At 37.7% G+C, this 12,791-nt stretch overlaps 1 protein-coding gene across 4 annotated transcripts in view; it reads left to right on the top strand.

Moving 5' to 3' along the window:
• Nucleotides 1-12,791, top strand: part of SPIRE1 (spire type actin nucleation factor 1) — a 124,903-nt gene that overhangs the window by 65,464 nt on the left and 46,648 nt on the right. For all 4 annotated transcript variants that reach the window (XM_064657126.1, XM_064657109.1, XM_064657117.1 and 1 more), the window contains exon 4: nt 11,798-11,923. In XM_064657126.1, coding sequence (XP_064513196.1) covers nt 11,798-11,923 — 126 coding nt within the window. The remainder of the gene's footprint in view (nt 1-11,797; nt 11,924-12,791) is intronic.

Genomic DNA, 12,791 nt, shown 5'->3' with positions numbered 1-12,791 from the left:
CAGAAAGTGAAGGGGTTCTTGTACCTTAGCTTGATGCAGAAAGCTGGGGACAGTTTGTGTAAATCCCTTTAAAGTAATTTTAAAGCAGCTTTTAATGTGACAAGTGTTTAAGTGAATTATGTTGATAGACAGGTTTCATTAATTAAAGTGATGTCATTTGGTGCCTTAAACAGTTGTCCTGATTGGAGGCAGTGTAATTGGAGGTCAACACGTGGTCAGCTTTACTTTGAGAGTAACCACTGTGCTCGTTTTAAAAGGGTGATGTCAGTCCTTTTCACATTTGAGTGTGTTAGTGAGCAGAGGAGGGGTGTTTATTGCCATTTCTTGCCCTGACAATGGTGCTTACTATGTTTGGAGCCAAGGCACTTTGCTAGGGACTTTCCAGTGAAGAGTCTGATTGCCAGAGACATTTGGCCTCATGGTGTCACCTTCAGCAGAAGTGCTGAAATCTGTCCTTACCCGAAACCTTAAAAAAAATGCAAACTAGTTGCAAAAAGAGTACCTCTGAACACTACATGTTGGGTTTTCTTTCCTACTTGGGCCCACTTTTCGCCACCAGTGGCTGAAGGAGAGGGAGAGAGGGAACGTGCCTGCTCCTTCCAGGGCTCTCCCGGTGCCCAGGGATGGATGGCACCCATCTGCCCTCAGTATGGTCAAGGGAGCAGGTAAAACAGGATGGATGTTGTGTTCAGGACACTTTCTGCTGTAAAGATGAAACTCAAGAGGTTTGTAATCTCCCGGCAGATATTACTTCTGCCTGGGTGTAGGGCAGCAACCTGCTGAGGGGAGATAACCAGCAAGATAACTGGGCAACCCCACCACTAACCTCTATTGTCTTATGTGCCTACCACAATAAAATGATTATTAATATTCTTAACCACTCTGACAGATAAAGATAACCTCTCTTTGAGGTTAATTTGGCAGCTATCTAGGGCTTTTAATGAAGGCGCTGCAAGGAAAGTGGTTTCTTGGCAGCTCCCTGCTGGTGTCACGCAGAGTTTGGGGGAACTGAGCCCCCCCCCGCCTTCCCTTCCTCCCCAGGTTGCATTTGAAGTTGTCTTTCTTGTGGGACCCTGAGGTATAGTTAAAGATACTGGCAAAAAGTCCTTTAGAAACACTTAGATTGGGGCCTTTTGACAGGAGAGTGATGTTTTAAGCTATCTTTGCTGGCAGAACAATCTGTAATCTTTAACGCTCATCAGTTTTACACTAGACTCTTTGTAGATGTGATGGTACATCCTAAATTCAGTTCAGAGCTGTCAACAAACTCCAGTTGAGGCCCTTTGCCAGTGTCTTAGGTTTAGCCCTTTATCTATTGCTATCAACTTCTTCTATATGAAGTTGATGTTAAACTGGCATTCATCTTGCTGAAGGTAGCAATGATTGAAATAGACTTATATATTTGCATTTCTAGTTACTTGCACTTTGCTCTAAAGTCTTGTTTATTTTAAAAATAACTGCCCTGAGTTTCAGCCTTCAAAAGTGATTTTATAATGAAAAATGTCAGTATAGAAAAAGTTGCCCAAGAGTAACAATTGGTCTTTGACTACATGCAGGAGAGTGCTCTACCACGATCACCCTTTTGATAACCTTACTCTCCATGGACTGTCACTACAGTATTAATTACCTTCCAGAGATTTAATTCCTTTTATATTTCTGTTTTGGAAGGCATTGGTAAATGTATCATAACGAAGCATCTATTTCAATAGACATGTAGTAGATGCCTCTGCAAGTGCCAGGGGTTTTAAAGTTAGCTTTGAAGTTGAAGAACTGAGCTGGGAATTCCTGCCTGACTTGTAGAGATATATCTTTCATGATGTGTAACTGAGAACAGGTAAATAATTATCTATGGTGCAGGTCCTTAGAGTACTTGGCACAAAATAGTTTAATTATTTTAAGAGCTGTGTTTGAAAACAAAGCAGTCATGCAGCAATTGACTGGAGAACTAGGAAAATGATTTGCCCCCTTTCATTTTCTCTTTTTCCCTTCAGATAAAAAGATTTTGATGAAGAGGCGGCTGGTAGCTGGGTTGTGGTCTATGGGGATTTTTTTATTGTTGTTTTTTTGGTTTTTTTTCCTTTAACTATTCTTTGCCAAAGACACATCCCTTTTACTGAAGAACATACTTGTTTCTACAAGGTTTCTTCTTATATAAGAATGGTAAGACTTATCTGATGTGGTTGAAATAACCTAAAGTGCAAAATTATTTCATGTTAATTAAAACCAAGGTAATAAGAGTTGGAAGATTCTTCAAATACTTTAGGCTATGTATATGTTTTCCAATGCATCTCTTTCTGAGTGTGCAATTGAATTTATTTCCAAAAGAATGCTCAGCATTTGAAAGTTCAAGTAACTTTTTCTTGAAAATATAACAAACTGTTCTTGCTTTTGCCATCAGAGATTGGTCCAGGTGCAGGGCTTTGCATCCTTCTACAAGTGGCATATTTTGAAATAAGCAAGATAACTCTTAGAAAGAACAGCCAAACTCAAGAGAAGGGGAAGAAATGTTCTTGTATTTAGTTTATTAGCAAGAGACAATCTCTCTTACTTTATATTTTGGCTTCTCATCTTATGTTGAGGTCTGTGTTGTTCATCCTTTTTAGAAGCAAGGACTCTCGCTGTCCCCTCCAAGGAGTCATGATGTTAAAAAACCAGTGTATATTAAGATTGGACCAAGAGGTCAGCCTTTGGATTATACTAGTATCTTCACAATCTCTTAATTAGAAATAATAAAGTTTACATTTCCTATCTATTTGTATGAGTTCAGGACCTAAGATTTCAAGAAAACTACGTATTACTACAAGATGCATAATAATTCGCTACAGTTTTCCACTCTGAATTTTCATATGGAGACTAAGATCTTTTTAACAGATAGAAGTGCAAATGGACTAACAGATCAGGGACACGATGGAAAAATATGCTGTAGCATCATATGTGATTCAGTCAGCTGTGGCTCTGATCCAGAATTTTTTTATTTTCCTGATCAGAAAAGATTCCTGACCAGATCAGTGGGCTTTACATTGACCTCAGATGCACTGGCAAAATAAAATTAATAATTCCTAATGTCACAAGAATGAGAGAATATATGCAAACATGGACTGCAAGGCTGTGACGGAGCCCCTACAGCACAACTACAGTGTAGACTCAGTGCAGTTTGGGATACATGGAAGTGGCCTTGAATACTTGAAAGGTTGGTGGGGTTACTCCTGTTGCTGCCATTGGCAAGAAATGTGTGGAGCCAAAGCAAAGCAGCAAAGTTGTCTTTCCCTCGAGCCTCTGAGCAGTCAGGGCAGTAGAAACACCATCTGCAGTCCCTACAGGTGGTTAATCCCACCTGTAATACAGGGTGTATGTCACAGCCATTGACTCCAGGTAATTCAGTTTCTGGTAATTATCATAGTGGAGGCAATTTCCAAGAATGGAGTGTGCATAGAGGAAATGGACAAAAAAGGGCACCAGCACTACAGACAATGAGAACTGAGGAGAAAATAACACCTTTTAAATTCTGATTCATTGGCTATCTGTTCTGCTTGAATAAGCAAGGATATATATTTGAATCGAAATTACAATATTTAATTTTTAATCAAGTAATCAATAAACTGTGGGTTAATCTTGTTCATACCTATCTTAGAGTGGCATATGTTTTAAGTATTATTAGCAGTTATATACCTGATTCACCTGATAAGACTATTGCAATGTAGATTCAGTAGCTATAAATTGTAAGAGAAAAGTGTTAAGCATGCTTGCCTAGAAGAGGAAGAGAAGGAATTTTTCTGTAGGCCTTTTTCATGCAATCAGAGTTTCAAGACCTGATTTCCCTGACAAAGGCACTAACAAATAAGGAGTATGGCATACATGAAGGAATAGAATAGCTTTCCATACACTGAGGTCTAATGAAAGATAAATGAGACTGGTTAGAAGTTACTCGATTTATTCATTGGGAGTGAAGTTTAAAAGCATTCTATGTTTAGTAATGCTGTCTATTTGGTTAGGCAGCTGGAAATCTGGTTTTTTGGATGCGAATAAAAAAGTCATGCTTCAGGACAAAACATGAAAGCAAATTATTATTATGCCTACTGAGAGAAGTTTCAGCACTTTACATAAAAACAAACAAGCTTCCCACACACACATACACTTTAAAGATCTGTATGTGAACAGTAAATTGCTGCCAAGGAAAGTGCATGTTTTTATTTTAGTTGATATATTTTAATTGGAGTTTAAGTGGCTCATGAATAAACTGCCTGACATTAATATATTGTCTCTCAGTAAGTATGCAAACATCTGAACTGCTTAGTGATGAGATTGATGGGCATTATTGAAAAACTGATAAAACCTCTCTTCTGCACTCTTCTCCCCTTCCTTTTCTATGTGTGACTGTGATTTCTAATTTGAGAGTAATTTCCCACCATTTTCTGTTGCCTTTTGATAAAATAGTTTTCTCGTTTATGCTGTTTGAAAATTTCACTATTTTCTACTGTTTTTCAAGAGATGCTCTGTTTTTTTTTCAAGCAGTACTCTGGATGTAATGTCTACTTTATATGCTTGTGTGGAGTGTTGGGGAGAAGGGAAGAAAGAAGGGCATCTGTCCTGCTCTCATTCTCCACTGCATACACCAAGCATCCTGGTACAAAACCAACTCTCTCTTTTCTGCTGAACAGAAGTGATAGTCCCACTAAGAAGGTGCCCTCCAGCCCTAAGGAGGCCTGAGAAGCATGTCAGATGACCATACAAAGTGGCATTACAGGGGTGCAGCTCTTTGCTATCTAGGTCTAAGTTATTTAATTATGTGAAGGGTGGTTCCACAGCTTAATGGGCTGTTAGCTAAATAACTACAGGTAGCCCTGTGAATATGCACAGCCACTCCCCTTCTCCTTTAATTATCCGGTTTTATCATGTTTCCCCATCTACGCCTCTACTCTGCTTTTGAAGCCAGTTTTCTTACCCAGATGCCTCCATCTCATCCCTCACGCTGCTGCTTCTGCAGGAAATGCAGGTGCATGTGTGGACAGACGAGAGCTGCCGAATGTGCACAGGGCTGTTGCCTTTTTCTGAAGCAGAAAACTTTAGAAAACAGTTGCTGCTGACAGGCTACCTAGTGGTTTTGCTAAATGTTGGAGGGGTTGACATTTCATGTAAAAGAATGGGAAAAATATAAATAGTAGCTTTTTCCCGTGCTCATGAATAATCCCATTGATGTTCCACTGAATAGTCAAAGAACAGGAGCTAGCAAATTCAGATTACTGCATATTTATATTATTAATTCCTCCATTATTCTGCTAAGAAACAAAGCACAGTTTCTCTGAAACTAAGAGAGAATGCAGAATTGGTTTTCACTTAATTGGCTCTTTTGAAACAAGCTTCTTTGAGAAGCAGGATGTTGTTAGTCCACTGTGTAAAGACAGTGTAACAATACACCTAACACAGAATCCAGAAACAGCTGTATGCAGGGGGCTGTATTGGAGGGGTGAAAATAGCATAGTAGTTTTCAAGAAGAAATGAGGATTTATGCAAACACAGCTTTGCCAAGAAGTCTGCACTAGCAGATAAAATTAGTCAGTCATTGAAAAATTAATGTCAAAATGTCCAGTGGAAATAATAATTGTCTCACAAAAACATAGGTTGACTTTGATTTGAAGTCTGTTTTGATAGCCAGGGTCTTCATTCTGTACTTAGAAAGCTAATAAAGAGTAAGAAGAGTGTTCACTGAGCATGAAAAATACAAGATTAGACTTAAAAATTGAAATGTAGTCAGTAACATATACTGGAGTTTGCTTTCCATTTCTTAACACCAGTGTAAGTTTTAAATACTTTCAAGAGTGTTTGTAATTGTGTTAAGTATTTGTAAGACTCGTTTACCTGAAGATGCTATCATATGAATGTAACAGAGTACAAATTGTCTTCACCTTTAATTGTTTCTGATGTTGGAAAAGGTTCAAGTTTATAAGTGAGACAGTTCTGTGAGGTGTTAGTCTTGCAGTTGCTGTCTGTTGAAATTTTATCAAGATTCTCATTACTGCTTAAATTCAGTCTAATAGTGTGGGAAAGTAGCTAAGACTCTTCAAGTAGCTGTGAAGTATAAGATTTTAAGAAAAAAAAGAGAGTCGTGGTGCTCGGTACGTCAAGGCAATTGGTACCTGAAGGAAACAGTGTCAGGACAGATATTCTGTTCAGAAGAAAATAGTGGAAGGGAGTCCTTTGCTGTGCAACAGCTTCATCCTCAACATTGTTGAATTGCTCATGTTTTGGTTTGAGTTTCTAAAAACAACTACAGCATACAAAACAGCACTGCAGCATTTCCCAAACACAGTCTACCCACATGACAAGAGTCTTTCAGTTTTACTTCCATGCTGACTTAAGTTTTGACTCAGGAGGGCATTTGTAAACATTTCTTAGTCCATTCTTGTTTGACATTTCAGCATATATATAAATAATTGCACAAGGCCTTTAAACCTCAGAGTTTGCAAAGCAGAGGGAGGTTAAAGTGGTGATGATTATATGATACACACAAGTGGACATTTCTTTAAGGATCAAGATCTTATGCAAAGCACTGTTTTCAATTCTTACATAATCTGATTCCCATTTGCAGTTTTGGCTTTAATTTCAGCAGCTACATGGTAGTCTTCTTTTTACAGTCCTGAAACAGAGAACCACCAAGGCCACTATTTCATCAGATTATGTCTGTTATTGCTAAATGCAAAACCTTTGCTGCTGCATTTGGGGTTATATATTAGAAAGGAAAATCAGTAAAGCAAGAATGTATTTATTAAGTCATTTTATGGGAAGGATCACTTAAACCATTAAATTTAGAACTTATGTAAGTAGATAACTGTGTAGTTCTATCTATCTACAGAAGAACTGTGTAGTTCTTCTCTTGTCCACCTCAAAGTGATGAAAAACAAGATTAAAACAACAGATATCATCACAAAGGGAAGGGCTTACAGACTGCTGGAGAACATGTAAATACTGATGTAGATGCACTAGCAATTTGCTTCAATTTCCACAAAACCTACCTTTCCTTTGAGGTGTGTAAAATTAACTAGGAGCTCACATGTCAAGCAAATGGACATTCCATGGCAGTAGCAAAAGAACATTTAAAATACCAATTTAAAAAGTTACCAAGCTTTTACAGGTGAAGAGTAACTTTCTGTGAATACTTTCTGTATTTTCTATTAACTTATTTTGTGGTTTAATAGCTAACTCTGCTCCCATCCCTTTTGTCTTATCACAGTCTTACCTCGGTAGTATTACTCTAAAATCCTTTATCAGAGGGATCAGCTAGTCCTTGACCCACTGCAGTTACAAGTGGCAGAGCCAGGGGCAAATCTCTGCCTGAAAAGTTTGAGAGAGCAGCTCTGAACTGCTGGGAAGCAGGTGAACTGGCTCCAGGTGTTGTGAAAGCCTGTGCCCCCAAGTCATGGGTACTATGCACAGGGGTGGTTTTAGCAAGCAGAAACATCTTACAAACTCATGACAAACACTTATTCCTCTGAACAGCCCATTCCTTAGCGTTGTTCTGGATAATAAAGCGAAGCAAAATGCTTGGTTGAGTTTTACAAAGATGCAGGTATTGTTTTGGTAAGAGTTCTCTGGTAAGGCATATGGCTCCTTGGAAGTTCATTTCAATGCGAAAAAGCATATATATAAAAAAAACCTAATCATAAATACTAGTTTATCTTCATGGAGATAAAATCTTTCAGAAAATAACTTTGACTTGGAAAGGCATCTCAACCCGACTTGCATTTTTTGAACCTGTTGCAGTACCAAACTGCAAAGGATGAGGCAAATTTCTAGTACAGTTGCATGTTCAGTGATCTGTTCGTTAAAGTAATTTCTTCTTGTTGCTTAAGAAAAAGTACATCTTTTAAGTCGATGTTAATACTCCAAGGCTTTCAAAACACTTAACAAATCTGGCATTTGCAGGCTGGTAATATGTTTTGCATAATATCAATAGCCTCTCTTTGTGGCCCATGGGAAAAAGAAATCCTTTTCTTCTTTGTGGTGCATTCATACAGTCGCTCTGTCCAAGATGGTTGCAAGTGGAAACACTTTTTGTCTTTTGAAATCTTAATTCCAGCAGCTCTGGTGTTTTGATGAAGCTTATATATCTAGCCTAAAAGGTTTTACAAAACTTACCTGCATTTTAGTGGGCGAGTCAGTTGTATTTTTTATAATTTTATGGAGGCCGTGCTGGAATATATTCAAGCAAATGCAAGAAATGCTGTTTGATCTCTTCAGATGGTTAAATTGTGATTCCTGTTAGTGCTGCTTTGGCTTGGTGCACCCTGTTTCCTAGTCAACTGAGGATGAAGTTGGAGGAGCTGGCAAGGCTATGATATTTACATAATGCCTTTTTTTCCTGTGAACCCTGAATGTGGATGGAAACAGCCTCTAATCTTCTTAGTGATCTAAGCAAAGATTGAATGCTTTGGGTCAAGCTGGGGTTTAGGATAGGCTCAGTTAGGAAAAAAAAAATTAAAAAATCCCAGCTCTTCACAATTATTGGAAATGGAAATATTTACAGACTGAGGTAGTTAATGTTAATGTTTCACTAGTTGATAATATTTTTGTTATTTCACTAGTTTGCAAAGACCACATAATCTGTTTTGAGCCATACTTTTTGAGACTTCTTGGAAACAGAACAAACAGCCCTTGTGTTAAGCTCTGGGCACTGTTCACATTCATTCCCCTTAGGTTAGTTTTAAGTTGTATCATGAGGAATGAAAAGGCAAGTGTCAGAATAAGCAGCATACAGAGGCTTCCCTTCCTCGATGAACTCAAAATGACTGGAAAAGACTGCAGATCTGATTTTAATCCTTCTTGCACCACAACTGCTATGACATGGTAAGAGGAGGAGTTTATTAGGTGGCTGTCCTTTCACATCTCAGTTATTAAAACATTCTGACTGGGATTTTTGTGTGTGTTACAGTAACATAGCTTTTCAAACACTACTACCATAAAATTAAAAATTTTAAATCTTTTTTAAAGTGGACAAATATCCTGAACTCAGGCTAGAAGTGACATTTCATGCTTGATTTGCCTTGCCTGCCTAGATTTTGTGGTATTTTTTCATGCAGAAGTTATAGCTTGTCAGGCCTTCTGAACAACATGAAACTACAATATATTACAATGAAAGGGGGGAAAATCAGTCTGTCCTATTTACATTTTCCTTTTTCTTCAGGCTTACCTTCCCCAATCAAAAAAATTCATGTAAAGTTGCTAGACTTAATATTACCATGAGGAGTTGTATTATGTAATGCATCTTCACATAATATAAGATCACTCAGAGACTGATTTTTCAGAACATGAAAGTTAGCAGGAGCTGCTGGCCCTCTTTTAATACCTACAGCGTAACGTTTGCAAACCAAATGGTCAGCTTTTTATGTGGTTGCTTTTGTAACTAAGTTCAGCAGCAGGCTTTTTTTTTTTGCTTTACTTTGTGTTCAATAATAGAATCAAGATTATATCCATCCCCTGCTTGAACTTGTCACCACCGCATTTCATTAACTTTCTCAATATTTGATGCAAATTGTTTCTAATTAACATGCTTCTGAATAAAGAAAAAAAGCGTTCTTAAAAACCTGTGTGCAATCTGTATAATAATAAAATTTATTCTCAGCTATGAAGACTTATACCATTTTATGACCTTTTTTGAAATTGCTTTTGCTATTATTATTATTATTATTGTAAGTGGTGTATTTTAGAATTAAACCCTTTTATCTGTACAATAATTAATAACCAGAAATAGCCTACTGAAAACATAGTAAGGCAGGTAAGGACACAATTCATTATTGAGAAAAAGGAACACAAATTAACCATACTCAGAATTTTTTCTTTTAAATATTCTAATATTTTCATTAAGTTAAGGGAAATATTTAATAGATTCTCTCTTTGTGGTATGTGTTGTTATTGTTGCACACATTGGAGGTGCATCTGTTTTGGTTTTTCTCCCTTTATGCACAAAGGAGTTGTGCATAAAAGGAAAAAAAGAAAAGAAAAACAATTTAAAAAGGGGAGGAGAAAAAAGAAGACGAAAGAAAAAAAAAGGAAAGGGTGATTTGGTTTGGTTTGGTTTTTCTGTCTACTATGTTCTTGTGATTATCCAGAAAGAAATTTGAAGACTGTAAGAAAATTTTTGCCCATCCATTATAAAGCAGCATAAAATTTGAAGGGGAGGCAATTTCTTTAACATCTGCCTTGCATTCCCTACATATAAGGAAAGTATATAGCAAGGGATGAAAATATACACACACATATATAAACTTTCCTTATATATATTCTCTTTTACAACTAAAAGAAGAGAGAGAGAGAGAGAGATGTACATGTAATAATCATAACAGGACATTGCAGGAGTCCAAATTGTGCTTGTAAAAATTTATCAAAGGAGTTGACCAAATCTGACCACTGAACTCTGCACTGCTATTCTAATGGGAAGAAATAAAAGACAGCAAGAGACCGATGACCTCAGAAAGCAACTTGTCAGTGAGATTGAACCGATCTAAGTCTGGCTGTAGTCAAACACAATTGTTCAGCCCTTCCTCCCTTTTCCCACCAGTGCATTCTCCTTGCTCCTTTTTGCCTGCACTACAAGTGTATCTGTGCCATGAAGAATAATTGTCTCCTGCTCCATTTCCTTCACATTGTTAATTTTTGTCCAAATGAGTAATCCTTTCTGAATTAGGGCATGAACTCTGGTGCTTGCATAAGGGCATTGGTGGATGCTTACAGCTAGAGGCCACAGGACCTCACCTTTTAGTGGCAATATGGATTTAAGTCAAATGGAAAGCAATATGGAAAAACAGCCTGGGCTTTACATGCATCGTACCCTTTGTAACCGCAGCATTCACTGTAATAACAGGAGAGATTTAGACAAGTATGCCACTTGGCTAATTGAGGGCTCTTCTGCTAAAGAGGCTTTTGTCTCAAGCTTTAGTTCTGGAGATTTGAATGTAGCCACCCTCAGGTTTTGGCTTGTTCTTGGTTTTAGCTCTATAGCTATACCTACAGCTATATATATAATAAGTAACTACTATAAAACCACAGTAACAAGACAAATTTTAGGACCTTGGTAAAGATTTTCTTTTATTTTAATATATAGACCAGTATGATATATGATATGGGTACTCTAGTTTTGGTTTTGGGTTGTTGGTTTTTTTTAAAGTGTTTAGGGAACAAATTATTTTATTTATTTTATTCCAGCTGTTTCCAGCTGAGATTTCCATGTTGAAACTTACAGGTGATGGATTTGACTTAGGGAAAAAAGATATTACAACTATTAGTATCTGTGCTGAGCTATTCTACAGTAGTAGAATCTGGATGTTCCTGAAACAGAATGTTGCTAATAACATTCGGGTTCTCTGTCTGAAATGTAATGGCCTGTCTCAGTGAAACTCTTGTCAGAAATGGGAGCTGCATGATTTACTCTAAAAGCAGTTCTGGAGTGACTGCTTATCAGTAATGGTGAATGATTATTAGTGATTTCAGTAGGCTTTCAGAGTTTTACACGTTTAGCAGGTTTGGGTTTTTTTTTTGGTAATGAAAAGGCAATGTCTTGGTTTTCAGAGTTTTCCAGAATGTGATCAACCAGTCCCCTTACCATCCCTACAGAGCTCTTCTCATAAAATAAATAAGAATGAAGGTTTAGAAAATACATCCCAATTTCTGACTAAACTGAAATGTCTCATGGATGCTTGTGCCCTTGATATTCTGTTAGATTCACTTTCATGTTTTCTCATGTTCTGTAGCATTAATGAAAGCAATGGGGCATTGTTTTGATATTGTTATTTATTTGTCTCCCTAGCTGTGTGCTGCCCACCTGCCAACCCGATCAGAGGCTCCAAACCACTATCAAGCAGTATGTCGGGCTCTGTTTGCTGAAACAATGGAGCTGTACACTTTCTTGGCCAAAATTAAAAGTGCAAAAGAGGTAAGCAGTCTGTGAAGATTATCTGCTTTTGAGCTCATCCCTGTGTGAATTCAGCTTACGAAATCACTTCAGTACCCAGCTAGCAAGGAATGTCAGATGCTTGAAGAAATGACCTGTAGTGTTTAGGGAGAGCAGTTCTTCAGCTGAGATTTTCTTTTTCCTTTTGGCCTTTAACCATTTACAAATGTCTTGTAGAATTTGTTATTGATTGTGACTAGTCTATTTGGGAGTAAAACAGAAGATTTTCTTGGAGATTAACACACTGCATACATGTACCCATTCCTACATGCATGTATGCAACGTATTTGAGTCTAAAAGCTTCTCTGGTGTTTCAGGGATGTTGTGAAGTGTCATAGCTTTGCTTGTTCTTCCTCAGCTCCTTCTCATGAGGGAATTCTCTTTGCTGAGAATTGTCTGAGATTCTTCTTGCTCATATTTTGTCCCCAGTCAGCAGCTTCTTTTCTGCTATATGATTTGGTTGTTGTCTGTCACATTGGTTTCACTGCAGAGCCAACTTTAAAAATAGAAAAATTTTCACCTGCAGGTCACAATGCTTATGTTCACTGCCTGTTTGGCTGTTATTGTTGGCCTGAAAGGCCATTCTATGAACCACTGCAATTAGATGGTCTGGCTGAAGAGTGACTTTAAAGATGATATTTAATGCAGATAGTTTCAGATCTGGCCTGCAGAATGGCCCTGTGAACAATTGTAGTTACACAGTGCTCGTGCTGGTAACGTTGGAAAGCTGGTGGGTGAGGGGGAGAGCAGGAAGAGAAACATGCTTCTTAAAGCTGATTTCTTCACCAAAGCCAACTTGTCAAGTAACAGCGCTTTCATAATTTCCTTTAATAAATCCCTGAAGAATTTT

Source organism: Pseudopipra pipra, chromosome 1 (assembly GCF_036250125.1).
Source record: "Pseudopipra pipra isolate bDixPip1 chromosome 1, bDixPip1.hap1, whole genome shotgun sequence".
Lineage (NCBI taxonomy): Eukaryota > Metazoa > Chordata > Aves > Passeriformes > Pipridae > Pseudopipra > Pseudopipra pipra.
The sequence above is the reverse complement of the archived record's forward strand: the minus strand, read 5'-3'. Positions and strand labels throughout refer to the sequence as shown.